General features: G+C 33.2%; 2 protein-coding genes across 3 annotated transcripts; one reads left to right on the top strand and one right to left on the bottom strand.

Annotated features, from left to right (window-relative positions):
• Nucleotides 1–2,555: 2,555 nt before the first annotated feature.
• LOC140872293 (aspartic proteinase CDR1-like) lies at nt 2,556–3,944 on the top strand. Its single transcript, XM_073275112.1, has one exon. The coding sequence runs from the start codon at nt 2,586–2,588 to the stop codon at nt 3,933–3,935; it is 1,350 nt and encodes a 449-aa protein (XP_073131213.1). The 5' UTR covers nt 2,556–2,585; the 3' UTR covers nt 3,936–3,944.
• Nucleotides 3,945–5,684: 1,740 nt separating this feature from the next.
• On the bottom strand, nt 5,685–16,947 carry LOC140871305 (LRR receptor-like serine/threonine-protein kinase FEI 1). 2 transcript variants are annotated; one of them, XM_073273756.1, is made up of 15 exons: nt 16,731–16,947; nt 16,520–16,615; nt 15,667–15,870; nt 14,958–15,093; nt 13,703–13,774; nt 13,561–13,632; nt 12,520–12,591; nt 11,342–11,413; nt 11,179–11,250; nt 9,335–9,426; nt 8,825–8,989; nt 8,379–8,711; nt 7,872–8,117; nt 7,218–7,351; nt 5,685–6,308 (listed from the first exon to the last, which is right to left on the bottom strand). In XM_073273756.1, exons 3-15 carry the CDS (start codon nt 15,746–15,748, stop codon nt 6,090–6,092), a joined length of 1,767 nt encoding a protein of 588 aa, XP_073129857.1. In that variant the 5' UTR covers nt 15,749–15,870; nt 16,520–16,615; nt 16,731–16,947; the 3' UTR covers nt 5,685–6,089. The 2 variants fall into 2 exon arrangements, with proteins under 2 accessions (XP_073129857.1, XP_073129856.1); XM_073273755.1 differs by having other exon boundaries at nt 16,520–16,610.
• Nucleotides 16,948–18,466: the final 1,519 nt, after the last annotated feature.

The following is an 18,466-nucleotide window of genomic DNA, read 5'->3' as shown; positions in this document are numbered from 1 at the left end:
AAAATTTAAAAATTATAGGATCTAAATATCAAATATATTATACATATTTATTTCTTGAAATTTCAATCATTATGGATCCCATTAATCTCGATGGGTTTTTAATTGGGTTCAATAAAGTAAGATGAATGCCATCAGATATCAACTTTTATTATAAAATTCCATATTTTTTTAAAACAATCGGGTTATTACACGAGCACAACATGAATAAGTGCTTTACTTTACTTTATGTTAATTAATTAAATTTCTCGAAACGGAATTGTAACGTGTCGAATTAAATCTGAAGCAAAATAATAAACTCATAATGTGGGGATTGATTAAAAAGTTTACTTTAATTTAACCCCCTGATGAAAAATCACTTGCTAATAAAGTAAAATTGAAAACAGATTGATGATTTTTTTTTTTACGCAAATGATATTTACTTATTATTTCATGATACATATACTCTATTAATTCATGATTTTCCACCTCTAATTTTTTTTTAAAAAAAAACAATCAAGATTTTCCTAGGGGTGGGGTTTCGGTATACCGTATAAAAAAATTCATACCGGTACCGATATCGAAATTCCGAAATTTCGGTATGGAAAAAATCTATATTAATACCGTAGAGATAACGAAAAAAAATTTGATATATCAAAAAAATGTTTATATATCGAAAAAATTTCGGTACGGTATCTCAAAAAATCGATATTTTGGTTCGGTATCTCATCCCTAGATTTTCCTGCACACAATTAAAAATGTTAAAATTTAACAAAACTGACCGAGCATTTCCAATATTGGTTTGAATAAACTTAATGTATAAATATATTTATGTGCAAAAAATATTATTTAACATGATCAACTACTTCAATAAAACAGTCACCAATCAGTTGCAAACCAAATGACACATTTGTTTAATGTTATTCGTGAACTAGACCCTTCAGACTAGCATTGATCGTTGAAACACAGTTAGTACGTTCTTAAAATCTACTAAATCTCACACGATAAAATCATATTTTAAGATGTTGAGGTATACATAAATTTTTTTTGATTTATTTTTATGTTCTATCTATGTTCGTTCAAATGTTCAATCTTACTATTTTTTTATCATTAATTGTATAAAATAACATCATGTGCATCGCACGACACATTTTTTTAAAGATTTTTTTAAAAGTTTTTAAAACTATTTTTTAACATTATTATTATTACTTATTGTAGAATTAAATTTTTTAATATTTTAATTTCATATTCAAAATTTTTATATTATTCAATTTAACAATATTATACATGATATATAATCCGTGCATCGTACGGGTGAAATACTAGTTCGTTAAAATGTAAATATTTTATAAAATTATGTCAAACCTTATACACATATATATGGTTACGTTTTAGGAAATAAAATTGTTAATATAAATGGCAAATTATGTCAGAAAAAATTAATGTTAATGGGAGAAAATTATAATTAGAGGACCCAAAAAGGAGATGATATTATATATATAGAAATGATCCCCTGCATCCAAGGGTGCAGAAAATTTATGTGCGGCTATTATTATTATTTTTTTTTTGCACCACTACAATCCACTACCGGATTTTAGTGGTCGCTCCTAGAATGCAGGGGATCAAAATTATATATATATATATATATATATTATTTTACAACTGTTTAACCAAATATAATATGTTAACATACTTGCATTTTACATATCATGTACACTAATTGCCATAATTTATAATATATTATTATATTCAAATTTGATTTTACATCTTAAATTACAATTATCAGTAACCATCAATACTTGCCATATTTTAATGTTTCATTTCTTAAAAAAAAAATACTTTCCATATTTTTGAAAATTTTTAAGTAATTATAAATAATGAAACATATAAAATGGGACGTAATATAACCGTAATTTTAAAGTGTTTTTTATGGGTTCAACAAAAAAAGAAAAAAATCACTTTAAATAACTTTAGTATTTAGAATGTTTTTATAAAAAAAAGGTTTTGGTATTTGGATAAATGTTAAAAAATATTTTTTTTTTCAAAAAAAAAAGTTTAAATATAAGTAGGAGCGGATATAATAGTATTTTCAACATAAATAAAAAAATATTTTACAAATATTATTTCATTAGGTGTGAATTACACGTATATACATACTGTACATGCAGGGAATCGGATTACTGTTATTATAATTAGAACGATTACGTACGTTGTACATGGTAACTAAAAGGTCCCCAATTATTCGCATTAACGCGTGAATTCATGATGAATGATTTCTTATATAATCAAATCATAAATTAACTGTTTCACAAATTTTAAAGTAAATTAACTTAAATTTTCAAAATGTATGTATATATAATACTCCATTTAATTTCGTTTTCTCCCATACATCCATCCTTCAGGTTCCAACTGTGATTATATGCAATTAACCCATTAAATTAAATGAATTCGGAACTTTAGTTTAAAAAAAAAAAAAAATTGTAAAAAGGGAAAGAATCTCATTTACAATTCCATCCAAAAATCACCCAATATTTGCCTATAAATTTACTCTTGTTTTCCAGCAAAATCTCAATCTCCATTATTCATTGCTATAAAAGTAGTATATATCAATGGCTTCTTCTTCTTCTTCTTCCCATGTCCCGCCTTTGTTCTTCCTGGCCTGCGTTTTCTTGATTTCCTGCACAGAATCCGGTAAACATGGTGGCGGGATCACTCTTGATTTGATGCACCGCGACTCACCCGATTCCCCCCTCTACCAATCCTCGTACACGCGTTACCAGCGTCTCACGAATGCCTTCCGACGTTCGTTTTCACGTAAATCTTCCCTCCACAGGACATACAAGGTGATCAACTCGGGTTCGGGTTCGGATTCGGGTTCGTTCGAGTCGAGCCTCACTCCGATCGTAGGGGAGTACCTGATGAAGATCTTCATCGGGACGCCGCCGGTCGAAATAATGGGCATAGCCGACACCGGCAGCGATCTGACGTGGACTCAATGCAAGCCATGTTCGTCGTGTTTCAACCAAAGGAACCCACTTTTCGATCCGGAAAACACCGAAACATACAGGAAGTTGTCGTGCGAGGCCCCCATGTGCTCCGCCGTAGGGCAATCGAGCTGTGACGCTGAAAACAAGTGCGACTACGAGGTGTCGTACGGCGACGCGTCGCACAGCACGGGCGAGCTGGCGACGGAGACGTTGGCCTTAGGGAACGTGGAGTTCCCTAAGGTGGTGTTCGGGTGCGGGCACGACAACGGGGGAACTTTCAACGCGACGGAGACGGGGATCGTCGGGCTCGGGGGCGGGGACATATCGATCGTGAAGCAGCTCGACAAGTGGATCGGGGGTCGTTTCTCGTACTGCCTCACGCCTCTTGATGTCAATGTTAGTAGCAAGATAAGTTTCGGGGCCAATGCAATAGTCACGGGGCCTAAAGTCGTGTCGACTCCATTAGTCCAAAAATCACCTAGCACGTTCTATTTCCTAACTCTAGAGGGGATCAGCGTGGGTGACAACAAGTTGGAGTACGTAACGAACGACGAAGACGGGGGCGACTACGACGAGCAGTCCGACGAAGGGAACATCATCATCGACTCCGGCACCACGCTAACGTTCCTCCCACAAGAGCTCTACTCTGGTCTGGAGGCGGCTGTAGTCAAAGTTATGAAGAACAAACGAGTCGCCGACCCGGAAGGCGTTTTCGAGCTATGTTACAAGTTGCCTAGACAGGGTGAGCTCGACATACCACCCATCGTCGTACACTTTACCGGTGCCGACTTGGAGGTGACTCCGGCGAGCACGTTCCTCGAGGTGAGGCCCGGGTTGGCTTGTTTGACGTTCTTGCCGTCGGATAGTTTCTTCATCTTTGGAAACTTGCACCAAATGAATGTCAATGTAGGGTATGATCTTGTGAAGAAGCAAGTCAATTTCTTGCCCACTGATTGTAGCAAGTTCGTGTAAGAAAATTTATTATAATATGTGACTATTTATTTCCCTATGTTTGGCTTTTGCATTTTAAGTTTTTTTTTTTTTGTATTAATGTTCTTTTGAATGTTTAGGGTTCATATTGTAATTCTATTGCCTTTGCTTATGTATGGACACATACATATACTGATATACATATATATATATGCTAACATACTTGGATGATCTCTTTCTGTTTATGACCAAATAAAATATGAATAAATTAAAGGGAGATATTAAATCAAAATCTACTCAAGAACTTAGCTATTACACAATTTTGCTCGAAGTCCGTAGATGGGCAATTAATAAATTATCCACTTTTTGTGGTATGGAAAATATACTTAATTTGCTAAATACATTTATCTTATTTTTCTTTTTTCATCTGAAACATTTTTATATTTTGAAGAAAAATAAATATATTTTCAGATGCAAAATAAAAATAAAAATGTATTTAGCTTTCGTGGATTTCTGGTGCAACTATGTTTAAAAAATAATAATTTTAAAAATTTACATTATTAATCATCCTCTTCCATAAAACGTGGTTCTCTCACGGATTTAAATTGTCCTTTAATTTAAAACTTTGATTTGTTCCTTAAAAAAAAAAAAAGTTCGTATATATGAAATAAATTATATCTATCAATTAAATAATATTTTTCATGCAAACATGCTTACATTTAAAAATATGTGATCAAATAAATATGTGTGTGTGTGTAAATATTTTTCCGAATCTTATCTTATTGCTGAAAAGGTAAATATTATCATAGGTCATAAGTTCATTCATCGATGATTATTGGAGTTCCAAAAGATACAGAACTTTTCTGGACCTCATTTGTAAGTTTCATAATTGAAAAGAGCAAAATGTCGATTTTACCCCTCATTTTTTTTCATGCATCAACAATTAATTTTAGATCTTTTCGTTAAAATCATTTGACTGATTTTATTATTAATTTTTTAGAATGACTTATTTACTTTGTTAAATCTTTACCGCGTAGTTACAAAAATTTAATATATTAATATTTATTTAACTATACGATTTAAATGTAAGAGACTAAATTGATTGTTGAAATGTGATTACAGAACTATAATTGATTCAATTAAAAAAATAAAACCGCAAATGTCAAACATCAATACAAAAAAAAACTTAAAAGTGACATTCTACCATCAAAAGATAAAAAGCCATGCTCTATGAACCATTTTTTGCGAATATGCACAATATAATCCCCAAAATCCTGCCAATTCCAACCTTTCTATTATATTCTACGGGAGTATTTGTACAAAATTTTTCTTCTCTACATGTAATTAAATTTATACATTATAAAGAAGTTAAGAAAAATAAAAAATAAGTAATATTTGAAAACAAACGTGTAAAGCTAAAAATCAGAAAAGAGTAATATCAATAAATAAGTGCTTATGATATTAACTTTTTACGAGAAACACTTTAAATCATCAAAATAACCAACTGATCCGTTTTTGGATTTCAATTGATTAAACATAAACCAATGCAGAGTCTGAATTGAAGAAAAATACAAAACTAATTTATTTTTTTTAAGTCAAAAGCCAAGAATCACTTTTTTTTCTTTTTAGTTATGACCAAGGCTCCCTAGATACTTCACTTGCGTAACACATAAATAATAATAATTATTTATTTATTTATTTTTACTTAATGACATGTGCAAGCAAATTTGACACACAAGTTTGCATTTGTAATATGTTGCAATAAATAACAGGGATAGAAAATGTTCCACAAACATTCAATCATCGGGTATCCTTTGTTAGAAGGCAAATATGAAGCATTTAACCTTTTCATATACAGATGAAAACTACCAGGAAAGCAGATACAGAGGCAGAAAAATAGCTCGTACGAAAAAAGAGAACTTGTTATGCATAGGGCGAAACCGAAAACATGAGCAAACAGCTACAACAGAATCCGAGAAAGAACCAAGAACCTGATCGGAAGCAGATCACTTGTGCTAGTTTTGACGAGAATGAACAAAGAACAAGCCTTTTCAATGATGGTTTCGCAGAAAGAATGAATAAATTTAGCTCGAGATACATTGCAGCAGATTGCATCCCCGTTCTGTGCTAGTTTTGCTTCTGACCTTTGGTGTGCAATGCATCCCCGTTCTGTGCTAGTTTTGCTTCTTTCAAGGTTCAATCAGAACTTGAGTCGTAGAAATCGCTGGGGCAGGGTGTCAATATCTCTGATTCGAGTATTTGGACAACTTTGTGCATGGTGGGGCGATCCTCAGGGGTTGAAGAAACACACTGGATGGCAATGGACAGTATGGCATCGAGGCTTTCTATTTGCACTCCTTCGCAGTGCGGATCAACAATTTCTTGCTGTCTGTTTTCTGAAACTAGATAGTTTAACTGCAGAAAATGAAAAAGCTTTACTTAATTTGATACATACGATAAATTTTTATTTTTTTTATAAGAAGATACATACGATGAATACCATCATCAGATTGACATGCAAGCATGGTTATTGAAAAACCAATTGAGTTGGAACTTATAAAGAAAACTGAATAATTTGATTTTCAATGGAAGTTATCCATAGAATGACTGATACAAAAGGATTGTTGGTGGAAACTGGTTAAGAAAAGAGGTCGATAAGCGGGAGAAGTAAGAGTTTAAAAAAAATGAATTCCAACATAACTTTCTCCTCCAGAAAAATAACCATTGGATACAGACTACAAGTTGGGAGTATCATGTCTTATCCTATCTTCTAATTATGCAAAATATCACTGTCCTCATATCAATTGGTGCAACTTTCATACTAATTTCTGCACATGCATTTTATGATTTTATCTCTGTCACTAGATACAAGGCCACCAAAGAGTAAACCACCTTCGGTGAAAAATACTTAAATTAAACATTTTAATTACAAATAAATTTTAAATTAATTTATATTTCAAAAAGTGCAACCTCTTAAACTTCATATTAATTTCAATATCATAGTATACACTCGATGATTTATGGATTTTTATATGAGCTAAAAAAATAAACTATAAATTTTTTAAACAAATAGTATCATATTATACAATAAATATTTCTACCATTGTCATCTCAATTGATATGGAAATTATTGTTTTCCAAATTTTACACCACAAATAACATGTATGCCCCATTCAACTACTTTTTCAATCCAACTCATGAATTAACAAAAAAATTTCTATAAAAAATTTTCAGAAAATCACGACAGTTCATGCGTATGCATTGTGTATTTCCACAGCACAGAGATGACAGTTTGATGGCTATAGTTGTATGAAAGAGCATTACCCATCCAACAATGTTGAGACCCTTCTCGATGAAGGAGGCATCAGTTGGCCTTTTTCCACTCAGAATTTCAAGCACCAGAACACCAAAACTATAAACATCAGTCTTTTCAGTAGCTCTGCCACTCTGCATATACTCTGCAAATGGGATGAGGGAGTGCTCAGCGTTAAAAGAGTTTAGCCTCGAGCAATAAAAATTTGGAGGAAGAGAACAAAGAAAGAAAGATCAACGAAAGTAGGTAAGAAAAGACAAAGTACACTGGATGATATAAATTGATCGAGCACGAAAGTGATATAGACTTTCTAATCATTGTTTAGACAGTCAACATTATTCCCAAGGAGATCGCCAACAAAATAATGTTTTGAACTGTATCAGACAATATATACACCAAAAAGGCAGTTGTGTAACTTCAACTAAACTGAACAGAAGAAACTGAAAAATTAAAAACTCATAATGCAAGAACACAATTCCCCAAGGTTGTGCGTATAGTTCAAGAAAACAAAAGCATACCAACTTACGGCAGAGAAACGCGACACTGCATAAACCAATCTTCAAGTAAAACATTTGAAACCATTCAAAGTGTCGTTGCCTTGTATCTACGCACAGAGACACCAAAAGAAAAGGAAAAACTAAATAACTCATAGTTTATGTGCCTACCTGGAGCCAGATATCCAAATGTGCCAGCAACAATGGTCGTAATGTGGGATTCATCATCCTCCAATAGTTTTGCCAGCCCGAAGTCAGAGACCCGAGCTCCAAAATTCCCATCTAGTAAAATGTTGCTCGACTTGATATCACGGTGGATAATTCGAGGAGAACAATCATGATGCAGATACGCAAGGCCTTTTGAAGCTCCCACAATGATATTCAAACGAGCAACCCAATCTAGTTGCTCAGTCCTCTCTGTGCCAATATATGAGACATTACTGAATTGCATAAAGAATAAAATATCTACCCTTGAATACATTAAATGAGGAAACAAAAAAGTGTGAATCCAAATATTCAAAATGCATTTTCTATACCAGAAGGTTACTTTCAATTCCTATATGCGATAAGTATGTAGTGATGAAAATTATATTTAGTGTGATTAAATGTGATTTTAACATGCACAAGTTAAGATCACTTAATAATTCAGGTGAAAGGAGTCCTAAGATCCTAGCATACCATGAAGAGCTTCATCTAGGCTGCCTCCAGGTAGGAAATCATATATTAGCAATTTGGATGTTGGAGAATTGCAATATCCTCGAAGGTTCACAAGATACCTATGTTTGATGCTTCCAAGAATTTCAAGTTCCCGTTCAAAAAAGCGATCAAATCCCTCGTTTACCTTCACAATTCTTTTCAGAGCAAATACATTGCCATCATCCATTACAAGCTTGTACACAGTTCCAAAACCCCCTGCCCCAATTATATGCTCTTCATTCAAGTTCTCTAGCTTTTTAATGATATCCTTTGAAGTGTAAGGCAGATCTCCATGAAACATCACAATTGATGCTCCTGAAACATTGACATAGAAAAATATGATACATTTTTAAAAGACAAAGACCAAGAGTTGTGCAGATCAAAAGAAATGTATTTTTAGTATTTGTGCGTAGGTTTCAGATCACCACCTCCACTAACATCCATAGCAAGACCTTTCCCTTGGTTTTTACCAAGTCTCTTATACAGAAAACAACCCCAGAAGCACATGAGTGCTACAAGAAGCAAGGCACCAACAGTGGCCAGTGCACTTATAAGAAGCCGCCCTGAATATTTCTTCTTGGCTTGGCTTTGGGCTGAAAACACCACAAGGACAAAAGGTAAAATGCTACTTTGAAATATATAAAGCAGAAAATCCGGTGTGGTAGAAACATATATTTTAAGATCAGTAAATAAAATAAAAAAGGAAAAAAAACATCAAAAGCAAAAGCTTCTCATTGATCCTGTTGTGCATGAGGCAAATGACATAAAATTACTCCATACTCCCAAAATTCTTATCAATTACTGAATAAAAAAAATACTATATATCTAAAACAGATGATTGTAGAATTACGACAAGAACATTCTCCCATGCAGTATATCAACAAACTGATAAGGAAAATGAAAGCAGAACAGACTCCAAGAAAATAATAATATTGTACCTGAAGTTGTAGGCTGAGGCAATACAGTAGAACCACCACTGTCCTTACATATTTGAATTTGCTTGCCACACAATTCAAGGTTCCCGACAAATCTGCCAAGAAAAGCATGAGATGAGCATTGCAGAAGGCCAGTTGAAAGGAAAATTACAAAAAGTAAAAACAAAGTAAGATGCCCTAACTAGAGCCACAATTAAAACAAAGTATTTTATAGATCAAAATGTCAGTAATTAGATTCATAGGACACCAAAACTATTATTGCACAGAGCAAAAATCTATCTAATTCTCAGTTAAGCCATGATCTGGTGAGAGCCCGAACCGAAAAGGCTAGCCTTCTGGATAAAAAAATTTCTCAAAGTTACGAGTCATGGCTGATATGAGACCATAATGTTACCTACACCTTGAGATCCACAGTGGCCCACTTTAGACAGCTTTTATTAATCTATATTGTTGTTATTATTAAGGCCTAGCCCTTAATATTAACCGCTGAGTCTTCTGGTATAGCAATTTTTTCAAATGGCCATACTATCCCTATCCCATAAAACAAAATTATTAATTAAACTATAAATGTATTATGGTCATACTACCTATCCCCAAAAAAAAAAAAAAAGTCTTATGTATTTGATAGAATTGCTAAATTATTTACAAAAAATTTCACACATTATCCTCACAAATTATAAATATGTCTAGCATAGTCTATATTATTTTTAAAAAAAAATGTCACGCATTATTCAAACAATAAAGACAAACTACCACAAAATAATAACACACTACCACAAAACAACTACATATATTCATAATATATTTGCTCATATTTTAATATAAATACAAACTTAACTCCAAGAACAATCATCCACAAAAGACCTACTATATGTGCACATAACGCATGCTTAGAGCGCTAGTCAATCATTCTTGCAACCACAATTTATTAAATGAATTGTATTGCAAATAGAATGTAAGATAATCCCAAAGATAAACTCCATATACAAACCCTAGCCTAATACTGGTATTTTCCCCAGCCTAAGCGAGTAAACCATTCAACAAAATAAAAATAACTGGATGACCAACTCAAACCAACTCTTATGTTTCCCTTTCCCTTTTCCCGAATCACTACTTCTAAAATTCTCTTCATCACTAGATGCTGATTTTGGCTCATATTATTTTGGCCCAATACATTTAGGTTCGTAACAATCATTTATTCATCCATACATCTCAATCGAGCCAACGATATGAACATAGATCAGACTATCAATATTTAACTAGTGATAGCCCTATCCTCGATGGCTGGACGCCAATTCTGCTGCATCATTTATGAATGAGACCACCAATTATAAATCACAATCAGAAGGCAGGAATCCAAACCTGAAAAATTAGCTTTATAGGTGAGGCAGGCTCCCAAAAATATTAAACAGTCTACGATTTCTTTTGTAGTCCATATAGGATCATAACACTCATTTTTTATTCCATTTTGGACAAATCCACATGCTTTTGCAACAGATACAGCCATCTATTTCAACTTGGACAAAGAGAATGAAGCAAAAACAGTCATTATACATTTTCTCACCAGCCAGAGATAAAACTGGAGAGAGGGAAAATATTATTTTCATTGCTTCTCGTCTCATTTTGTAAATGTAAACATTCAGTCACAGTAAAGTACATGAAACAGAACAAAAACTGAAAGGCTAACAAAAAGCACAAACTCACATACACATTTTCCATGCATGTCAAACAATTAGTAGGGCAGAATAACACAAATATTCAAACTAGTGAGAAATAACCGAAAATAAAATACATATATGGCTTCCCAAAGAAGTGCAGATCGCATAATAACAATATTTAGCACTTACGAATCGTTGTGAAAGTTGCCTAGTACACCATCAGAGGGAATAGGTCCCACCAGAAAGTTTGTCGATACATTGCTTCAATCATCATATGCGATTAAATTTTAAAATTTAGACCAAGGAAAACCATATAAAATTCATGCAACTTGGAAATCTTCAGATCACTCACAATGTTGAAAGCTTGAATAAATTCCCAAGCGAAGAAGGAATACTTCCACTAAGAGAATTGCTAGAAAGATCCCTGTAAAAACAGAGAAATGATGCAATAAACTGATAGTGAATTTCTTTAGATGTGATAAAAAACTCCATTCAAGTAAAATGAGCATACTGTGAAATGTATAAGGAAATGACTAAAAGTTTCTCGAATCGCAACATAAGCAAACACCATGGTTATAAGATAATTAACCTAAACAGTCTAGTCATGGAGGATAGAAGTGATTTCTAAGATATATGGCTCATTCAACCACTAATTATGCTTAGTCAAGCAGGACCCAACAATGCGAGGAGAATTGCTAGGTGCTCGAGTATCTTATTCCTGCCTGATCTCATACTTTCTTCATGGTGTGTACAATTCTTATTAGCTAGCAGCAACTCACCTAGGAATCTTTCCAGCTTGCTAATTCAAAACCCAATGTTTCATTTTCAATTAAAAGCCAAGTTTAATCACAGGTTGACTGCTGGATGCTGCAACCAGCCTTTAGTGGAACATCGAAGTAAAGCATTTTACAGTCAAAACAAAGTTCAAATACACATAACCAAATACAATAGTACAAAGATATGATAATTCTAACTCACTTTAGAAAGAGATTTGATACAGTTTAGGTTACTACTATCTGCAAACATCGATTGAAAATCTAGTAGAACAAGCATAAATATTCAACATGAATTAATAGACAAGATACACACAGTGTGGCTTCTGCTTAGTTGATAAAAATTAAGCATACGCATAAATTCGATATTTGAATTAGCTAAGTATACCTAGTGCGGCTGTGGCTTAGTTGACAAAAATGAAGCACGACCACATAAATTAGAGTCTATGTTTGAACAGCTCTAGAGCAAGCAACCAGTCGAGAATATTTCGAGTTAAAGAGTGGGACATTTCTGCATTCATGGTTCAGAACCCAGTACGGGCACTGAGAAATAGCATGGAGTTTTCATGGATTAGATTTTGTAATCAAACCCTTTACTCTCAGGATGATGTGATGCAGTAATCATGATCCAAATGATCTTCACGGAGTTTTGTCCTACCAAGGATCTTTAAGACCATGGAATCTTCTATAATATGGTAAAACTAACGATACAAGAATCACAGCATCAATATTCAGCAATATCAAGATAGATACTTACAAACTTTGAAGCTGAGAAAGGTTTCCCAACTCAGCAGGAATCGATCCACTTAAGTAGTTTCCCTGCAAAAATCTGTAAAGAATACAATGAAGATCATCAAGCTTTATTCAAACAAAAGAAAAGCTGGCTAGTCCGATAAAAAAATATGAACATTGTAGTAATGCAGCAAAAATTGCAGTGAATTTCATCCTTTGCTGATCACTTGGGTCTCACTCAATGTAATGCAAAAAATAAAAAGTAAATAAATAGAGCCGAGGGATTTCATGTGATGTTACAACACATTTCAGGGAGAAATCATTTACGTTAGACCACATATTACAACTTTTCGTCCCTGTGTGGGTCTCTTTTTGTTGAAACAGATGACAGGTGACTGAAGGAAGGATCTAAGTGATAAGGACGATTAGAGTCAAGTTTGGAGTCAGATGTCAAGATTTTGGAGGCCTTGACAGTTAAATATAGCATGTGAACTATTATTATCGACACAATGTATAATATGATATTGGCTCATCTCCGAGTCTTGATGTTTGTTGTATAAGGCATGTTATTTATGTTCTGATGGTTCCCTCATTTTGATTATGATGCCAATGATTGAATGCGCATACATTGAGGGTTTACATTTACTTCAAGGGAATATATGTATGCATATCGATTTGTGTTTAGGTTGGGTGATACAATTTATGGGAAGATTGTATAAGAAAAAAGTTTATTGAGTATCATGGTATTAAAGTATTATATGTTGGTGAGAAACTGGGCATCACAATTCACACACAGGGACTTGTAAGAAAGAAAATAGGATAGAACAATCAGTAAGTTTCTGGACGTTTCAGTTTTCATCAAAATAAGCAACTTTCATTGTTATAACTCTTTCTGCAATCGCTTAGCCGAAATAATTTTAAAAAAATCAAGCAGTGAATCATCCATCAACGACTCAAATTTCAAATGAACGCATTCTAACCATCCTATGTAAATAATTGAAATTTACCTATCACATATATAGATAAGAGGATAAACCAAACGACAGAAATTAGTGTTGTCGCTTACACTGATTGCAACTGCGTACAGTTTCCAAGTTCCGGAGGAATTGACCCATACAAATTGTTGTCATGAAGAGCTCTGCTAACATGGATAAACTTAATAGCAGGTGTAATAAGATGACAAAAAGGAAGAATCAAAAAGTACTTACAGAAATTGCAGGTTCTCTAACTTTCCAATATCTGATGCTATGGGTCCACTCAACTTGTGGTTAGAGAGGCTCCTGTGCCATTAAAATGCCAAGAACATACAGGAGTACCATTATGCATAAATGTGACCTTCTGTTAAATTTGGAAGTAAATTTTGAAAAACATATACAACAATGCTAGCTTAATACTTCTGGTTTTAAAAAATAAAAACAAAATACCTTGAATGCTAACTAAGAAAAAGAAATAGAACCCACATTGTCACGTGTTAGATGGAAGAAGAGATGAGAATAATTCATAGGCACAATAGAAAATTATGTATTCTGTAACCAATAAAAGTTGCTACCAACAACTGAAGTTTTATAGAGAGATTACACTTGAGATAAATATTCTGGTTGCTAGGAAAAATCGGCCTTGCCATGTTTGTGACAGCTTAAAATGTAAATTCTGATGCCATAGATGTAGTTAATCAAATAAGGGTTCAAATCAACAGAATAATAATGCTTAAAATGTTACGAATCAGAATCCTTTAGTTTAGAGATACATTGTTTCTTATCCAAAAAAAAAAAGTAGAGCTTTTTATTGATATAAGCGAGATGTTTACTTCACATATGAATTCCCTACAACGTGCATAGATATATCAGCACAACAAAGGCATTGGAAAACAGACCCAGGAAGATAATATGACAATGAAATACAAGAAAATTGTTGGGAATCAACATGGATAAACAAAAAGATATTAAGATAATTTAATAAATATTTCCTACATAATCAGTGATCCAGATTCAGTGTAGTAATATCAGTAGAATGAAGCGAAAAAACTTTCCTCGATTGGAACACATTTACACCAAAAGCCATACTTGCTCCCTAGTCCCTCCAAAAAAAATTATTCAACTAAGAAACATTTTGAGGAGTTGAAAAACATAAGATTCTTGTAGTTCTCCGATTAGATTCGCAGAGCACATGTGCAGACAGGTTCACAAGCCACTCGTTTTAATTTATAACATTGAATAGCATACCGACAATAATTAAATATTCAAACAAGTAACAGTACCAAACGAAATATCAGAAATTTAGGCACACTGAATAAAAAGGGAAGAGAAAAAAATGTCAGCATAGTGCAAGATGAAAGAGAGTAGTCAACTGACCAACACAGGAAGAATGGCAAAAACAATTTTTTGCACCATTTTAGGCATCGTGTGTGTACGGTAAGACACCCCAAAAACATACTTAGACATTCTAAAGAGGTATGGAACTTACAAGGCTGTAACTCTTTTCGACTTGAGATCACATGTTACTCCCTTCCACCCACATGGGTCATCATCCTCTGGTCTCCATTGCAGCAGAACATTGTCTGAATTAATTATGGCTCCCTTAAAGTTTACAAGCGCCTGGCCTAAAAATAAAGTAGCTTTTATAGGTTGCCGTATTCACATTTGCTTTTCCATTTCAGAAAAAAAAACACGCCATTTGTGAGGCTATAGCATAAGCAGAAGTTGTAAGTTGTACTTGTGATGTTTCGTGCATATTTCAACAAGAAACAATTCCATTCCAACAATTAAATATCCGAATGCAACAATCTGACCAGGGCATGAAAATATGAATGCCGACGCTTCATCTACTTTGTAACAGTAAGTATGATTAATACTGTTGTTCAACCACAGTTAGATATCGCACTGTTAGGGACTTAAGAGAATTGGGATGGATAAAATAAAAACATGGGTTATTATCGTGGGCATAGATAAACAGGGAGATGCATAAACACCATAAAGACCTACAAACCTTTATTCTTAAAGTAATTGAACGGGCCAAGTATTTGAAAACACACGTAAAACATCCAATTTGAATTTAAATACATATACTATTCAATTTCAATTAAACTAAACTAAACGGTAACAATAAAGCATATATCCTCAGCAGGACTACAACACAGTAAAATAGGAATGCTACAAGAGAATAATCGGCATACCATCAGGACTGAGTGCTCCAACTTCTATGGCCAGACTATAAAGCAAGAGGATGCATATACGGTGCAACAGGAACTTGCCCATTGGGGCCGGTTGGGCATAATAAAGTTTGTCAAATCATCAGATGAACGAAGGTGTATAACAATTCCCCTGGACATGCAATAATGCAACAGAGCATCCACTTTAAGAAAGTCCGGAAATACCCCCTGTAAAACGAAATCACTAATATTTACATAATTAAAACAAATAAATTCAGCTTATCAAAATTTCCTCGTTTGGCGGGATGGAAATTCTGTAATAGCATAGCAAATGGATGCACTGTGACAAAGAAGAGATCATACAAAATGCGAAGCATGTTTTACAGAGTCAAAACTGATGGGAGTTTTCAAATAATTGAGGCCCACATCACCCTCTACCAGTAATTATTAGAGTCGCGGTGTTCTCCTCCGTATGTTCTTGAAAATGAAAGTGAAAACACCTACACTCGGGAAATAAAGAATAGGCGGCTCATTTAGCATCATTAGTAGTTTAGTACCCACATCTGCTCCACCGCGTAATACATTAATAAAAATATAGAGTTCACTGCATCACATCAAATGTGGGAAATATGATAATCTCAGCACAAGCACTCTGCTAATCCCATCAGATTCTCACACAGCATAGACATTAACCCAAATTCTACCAAAACCAAAAGGCCACAATCAGCTCAAAGAGCTTCACATTGCAACTTTTCTTACCGTAATTTGAGTGCGCGAAATCTACTAGCACACTTAACAACGCGTGATTACGGTCAAAATTCCCAACAAATAAAAATTATTCACTAAATAATTTAGGGGGACAAAAAAAGGAAAATACCTTGGGGGTAGCCTGGAGAAGTAGCAGATTTGGGCGTCTCACAGCGCAAGGTTTTCCCAAACTTTTTTAGGCGAGGAAAGCAAACTCCACACTGCACTGCCCAACATCACATCACCATTCGAAATGTCAAACAAAAAACTCTTCAACAACAACAAAAAAAGCAAAAAAAAAAAAAAAAAAAAAAAAAAGAAGCAAAATGCTACGAAAATACCTTGCGCAGGCACCGGATTCGATCCAAGCAGACAAAAAGCTCACCACAGTTAAAGAGTATCGTAGTGAGAGAAACAGCAAAATCGAGAATTGAGCTGGAAAGGTGTGCGGTTGCAACCAAAAAAAAAAAAAAAAATCAAAAGGGTTTCAGTGTTTCTCTCTCTAGAATGATTGTGTAAATGTGCAGTGGGAAACAGAGTGTTGGATTAGAGAGAGAATGGAATTAAGAGGTGGGGTAGTGATTCAGAACCAATCACACAAGACTTGATGCCACTGTGACCAACACGAATCGCACGTGTAGCCGACGCCTAGATTCACCCCATTGCTGCTCGCCAATCATCCCCCATATTATCATCTCACTAATCTTTTTTCTCATCATATATTATTATCGATTATAAAAATGTAAACCATTTTGTAAAAAAAAAAAAAAAAAAAAAAAAATTGAATCAAAGTCACAGTTTTATCTTGTGTGGTTTCAATTTTATACCAAAATATAATCAACACATAATGTTGGGGGTAATAATTGTCTATGTTTGGCAGAGCGATCGAAACATGACGTTGCTTGACAAAGCGATCGAAACATGCGTTTAGGCTGCTGTGTGATTTAAAATATTTGAGTTGCACCATTACCATCAGCTATAGCTTTTGAGAAAGTGACAAAAAAAAATTAAAAATGAATATTTAATTTGATTTGATTGATGTATTAACAAATACAAATAAATTATATCGATTCAAAGCATGCATGCATACATGAGAAAGAAAATAAGACAAATTCATGGTAAAAAAACATGTCATAATTGCTCAAGGTTAATCAATAAAATTATGAAAAATCCGAGTTGTAATAATTACATAAGCTTCAATATCAATATTGTGTCAAGATAAAACTATATTAAACATTATAATAAGCTTACATGATCAGTTATTAATTGATAATCCCTTATTTAAACTATTAATATAAATATAAAATAATGATGATCGTAAATGATGTACATTAAAATTACAAGAGTTGCATTATTTGAAAATGTTTCTATTAGTTATTTAATTGCAATGTTGAAACTTATATTGATTTTATCACTAAGATATTTAAATAATTTTTCTTTCAAATAATATATATAATTACCAATTATTGATAATATCTATTTTATCTATAGGACGACAATACTTCAATATACTACAAGCTTTTAGATACATCAAATAAAGAAGAATGTACATTTCTTCTCGAAATCATTCAAAATTTAAGCAAAAATTTTAGCAACAACATCATTGCAATATTAGATTTTGAACAACTTAACATGAAATTAAAAATAAAAGAAAAAGTTCAATAACATTATTGATCATTAACGATATCGATTTACAAGTAATATAATACAATAACACAAAAATAAGGATTGGAGACAGATAAAAATGGTTATAAAAATGCAAATAAATGATGAAGAAAACATCACAAGAATGATTACTGAAGATGATGAGAGAATTGTTTTTTATAAAGAATAAAAATGGGATGACAAATGAAAAATGGTGCATGAAAGAAAAAAAAATGGTTATATTAAGGAATAAGAGACGAAACAATTTAATTTAAGGTTTAGAATGCATTATAATTATATATATATTTTTAATAGTCAATAGTGGTAAAATAATGTTTCAATACTATGTATTATTATATTTTTCTAAAATTTTATTTTATTAAATGTGACATGATCAAATTCTATAATTTTTTCAATGTCTAATTGATACAAA

The sequence above is a fragment of the Henckelia pumila genome, unplaced genomic scaffold, assembly GCF_033568475.1.
Source record: "Henckelia pumila isolate YLH828 unplaced genomic scaffold, ASM3356847v2 CTG_461:::fragment_3, whole genome shotgun sequence".
Lineage (NCBI taxonomy): Eukaryota > Viridiplantae > Streptophyta > Magnoliopsida > Lamiales > Gesneriaceae > Henckelia > Henckelia pumila.
The sequence above is the reverse complement of the archived record's forward strand: the minus strand, read 5'-3'. Positions and strand labels throughout refer to the sequence as shown.

Excerpts from the sequence above, each read along its gene's own strand:
- LOC140872293 (XM_073275112.1), top strand. The coding sequence starts at position 2,586 with ATGGCTTCTTCTTCTTCTTCTTCCCATGTCCCGCCTTTGTTCTTCCTG.
- LOC140871305 (XM_073273756.1), bottom strand. The coding sequence starts at position 15,748 with ATGGGCAAGTTCCTGTTGCACCGTATATGCATCCTCTTGCTTTATAGT. Across the intron at positions 13,633-13,702 it reads TTAGAGAACCTGCAATTTCT|AGCTCTTCATGACAACAATT; the intron begins GTAAGTACTTTT and ends CCATGTTAGCAG. Across the intron at positions 12,592-13,560 it reads TGTACGCAGTTGCAATCAGT|ATTTTTGCAGGGAAACTACT; the intron begins GTAAGCGACAAC and ends TATTCTTTACAG.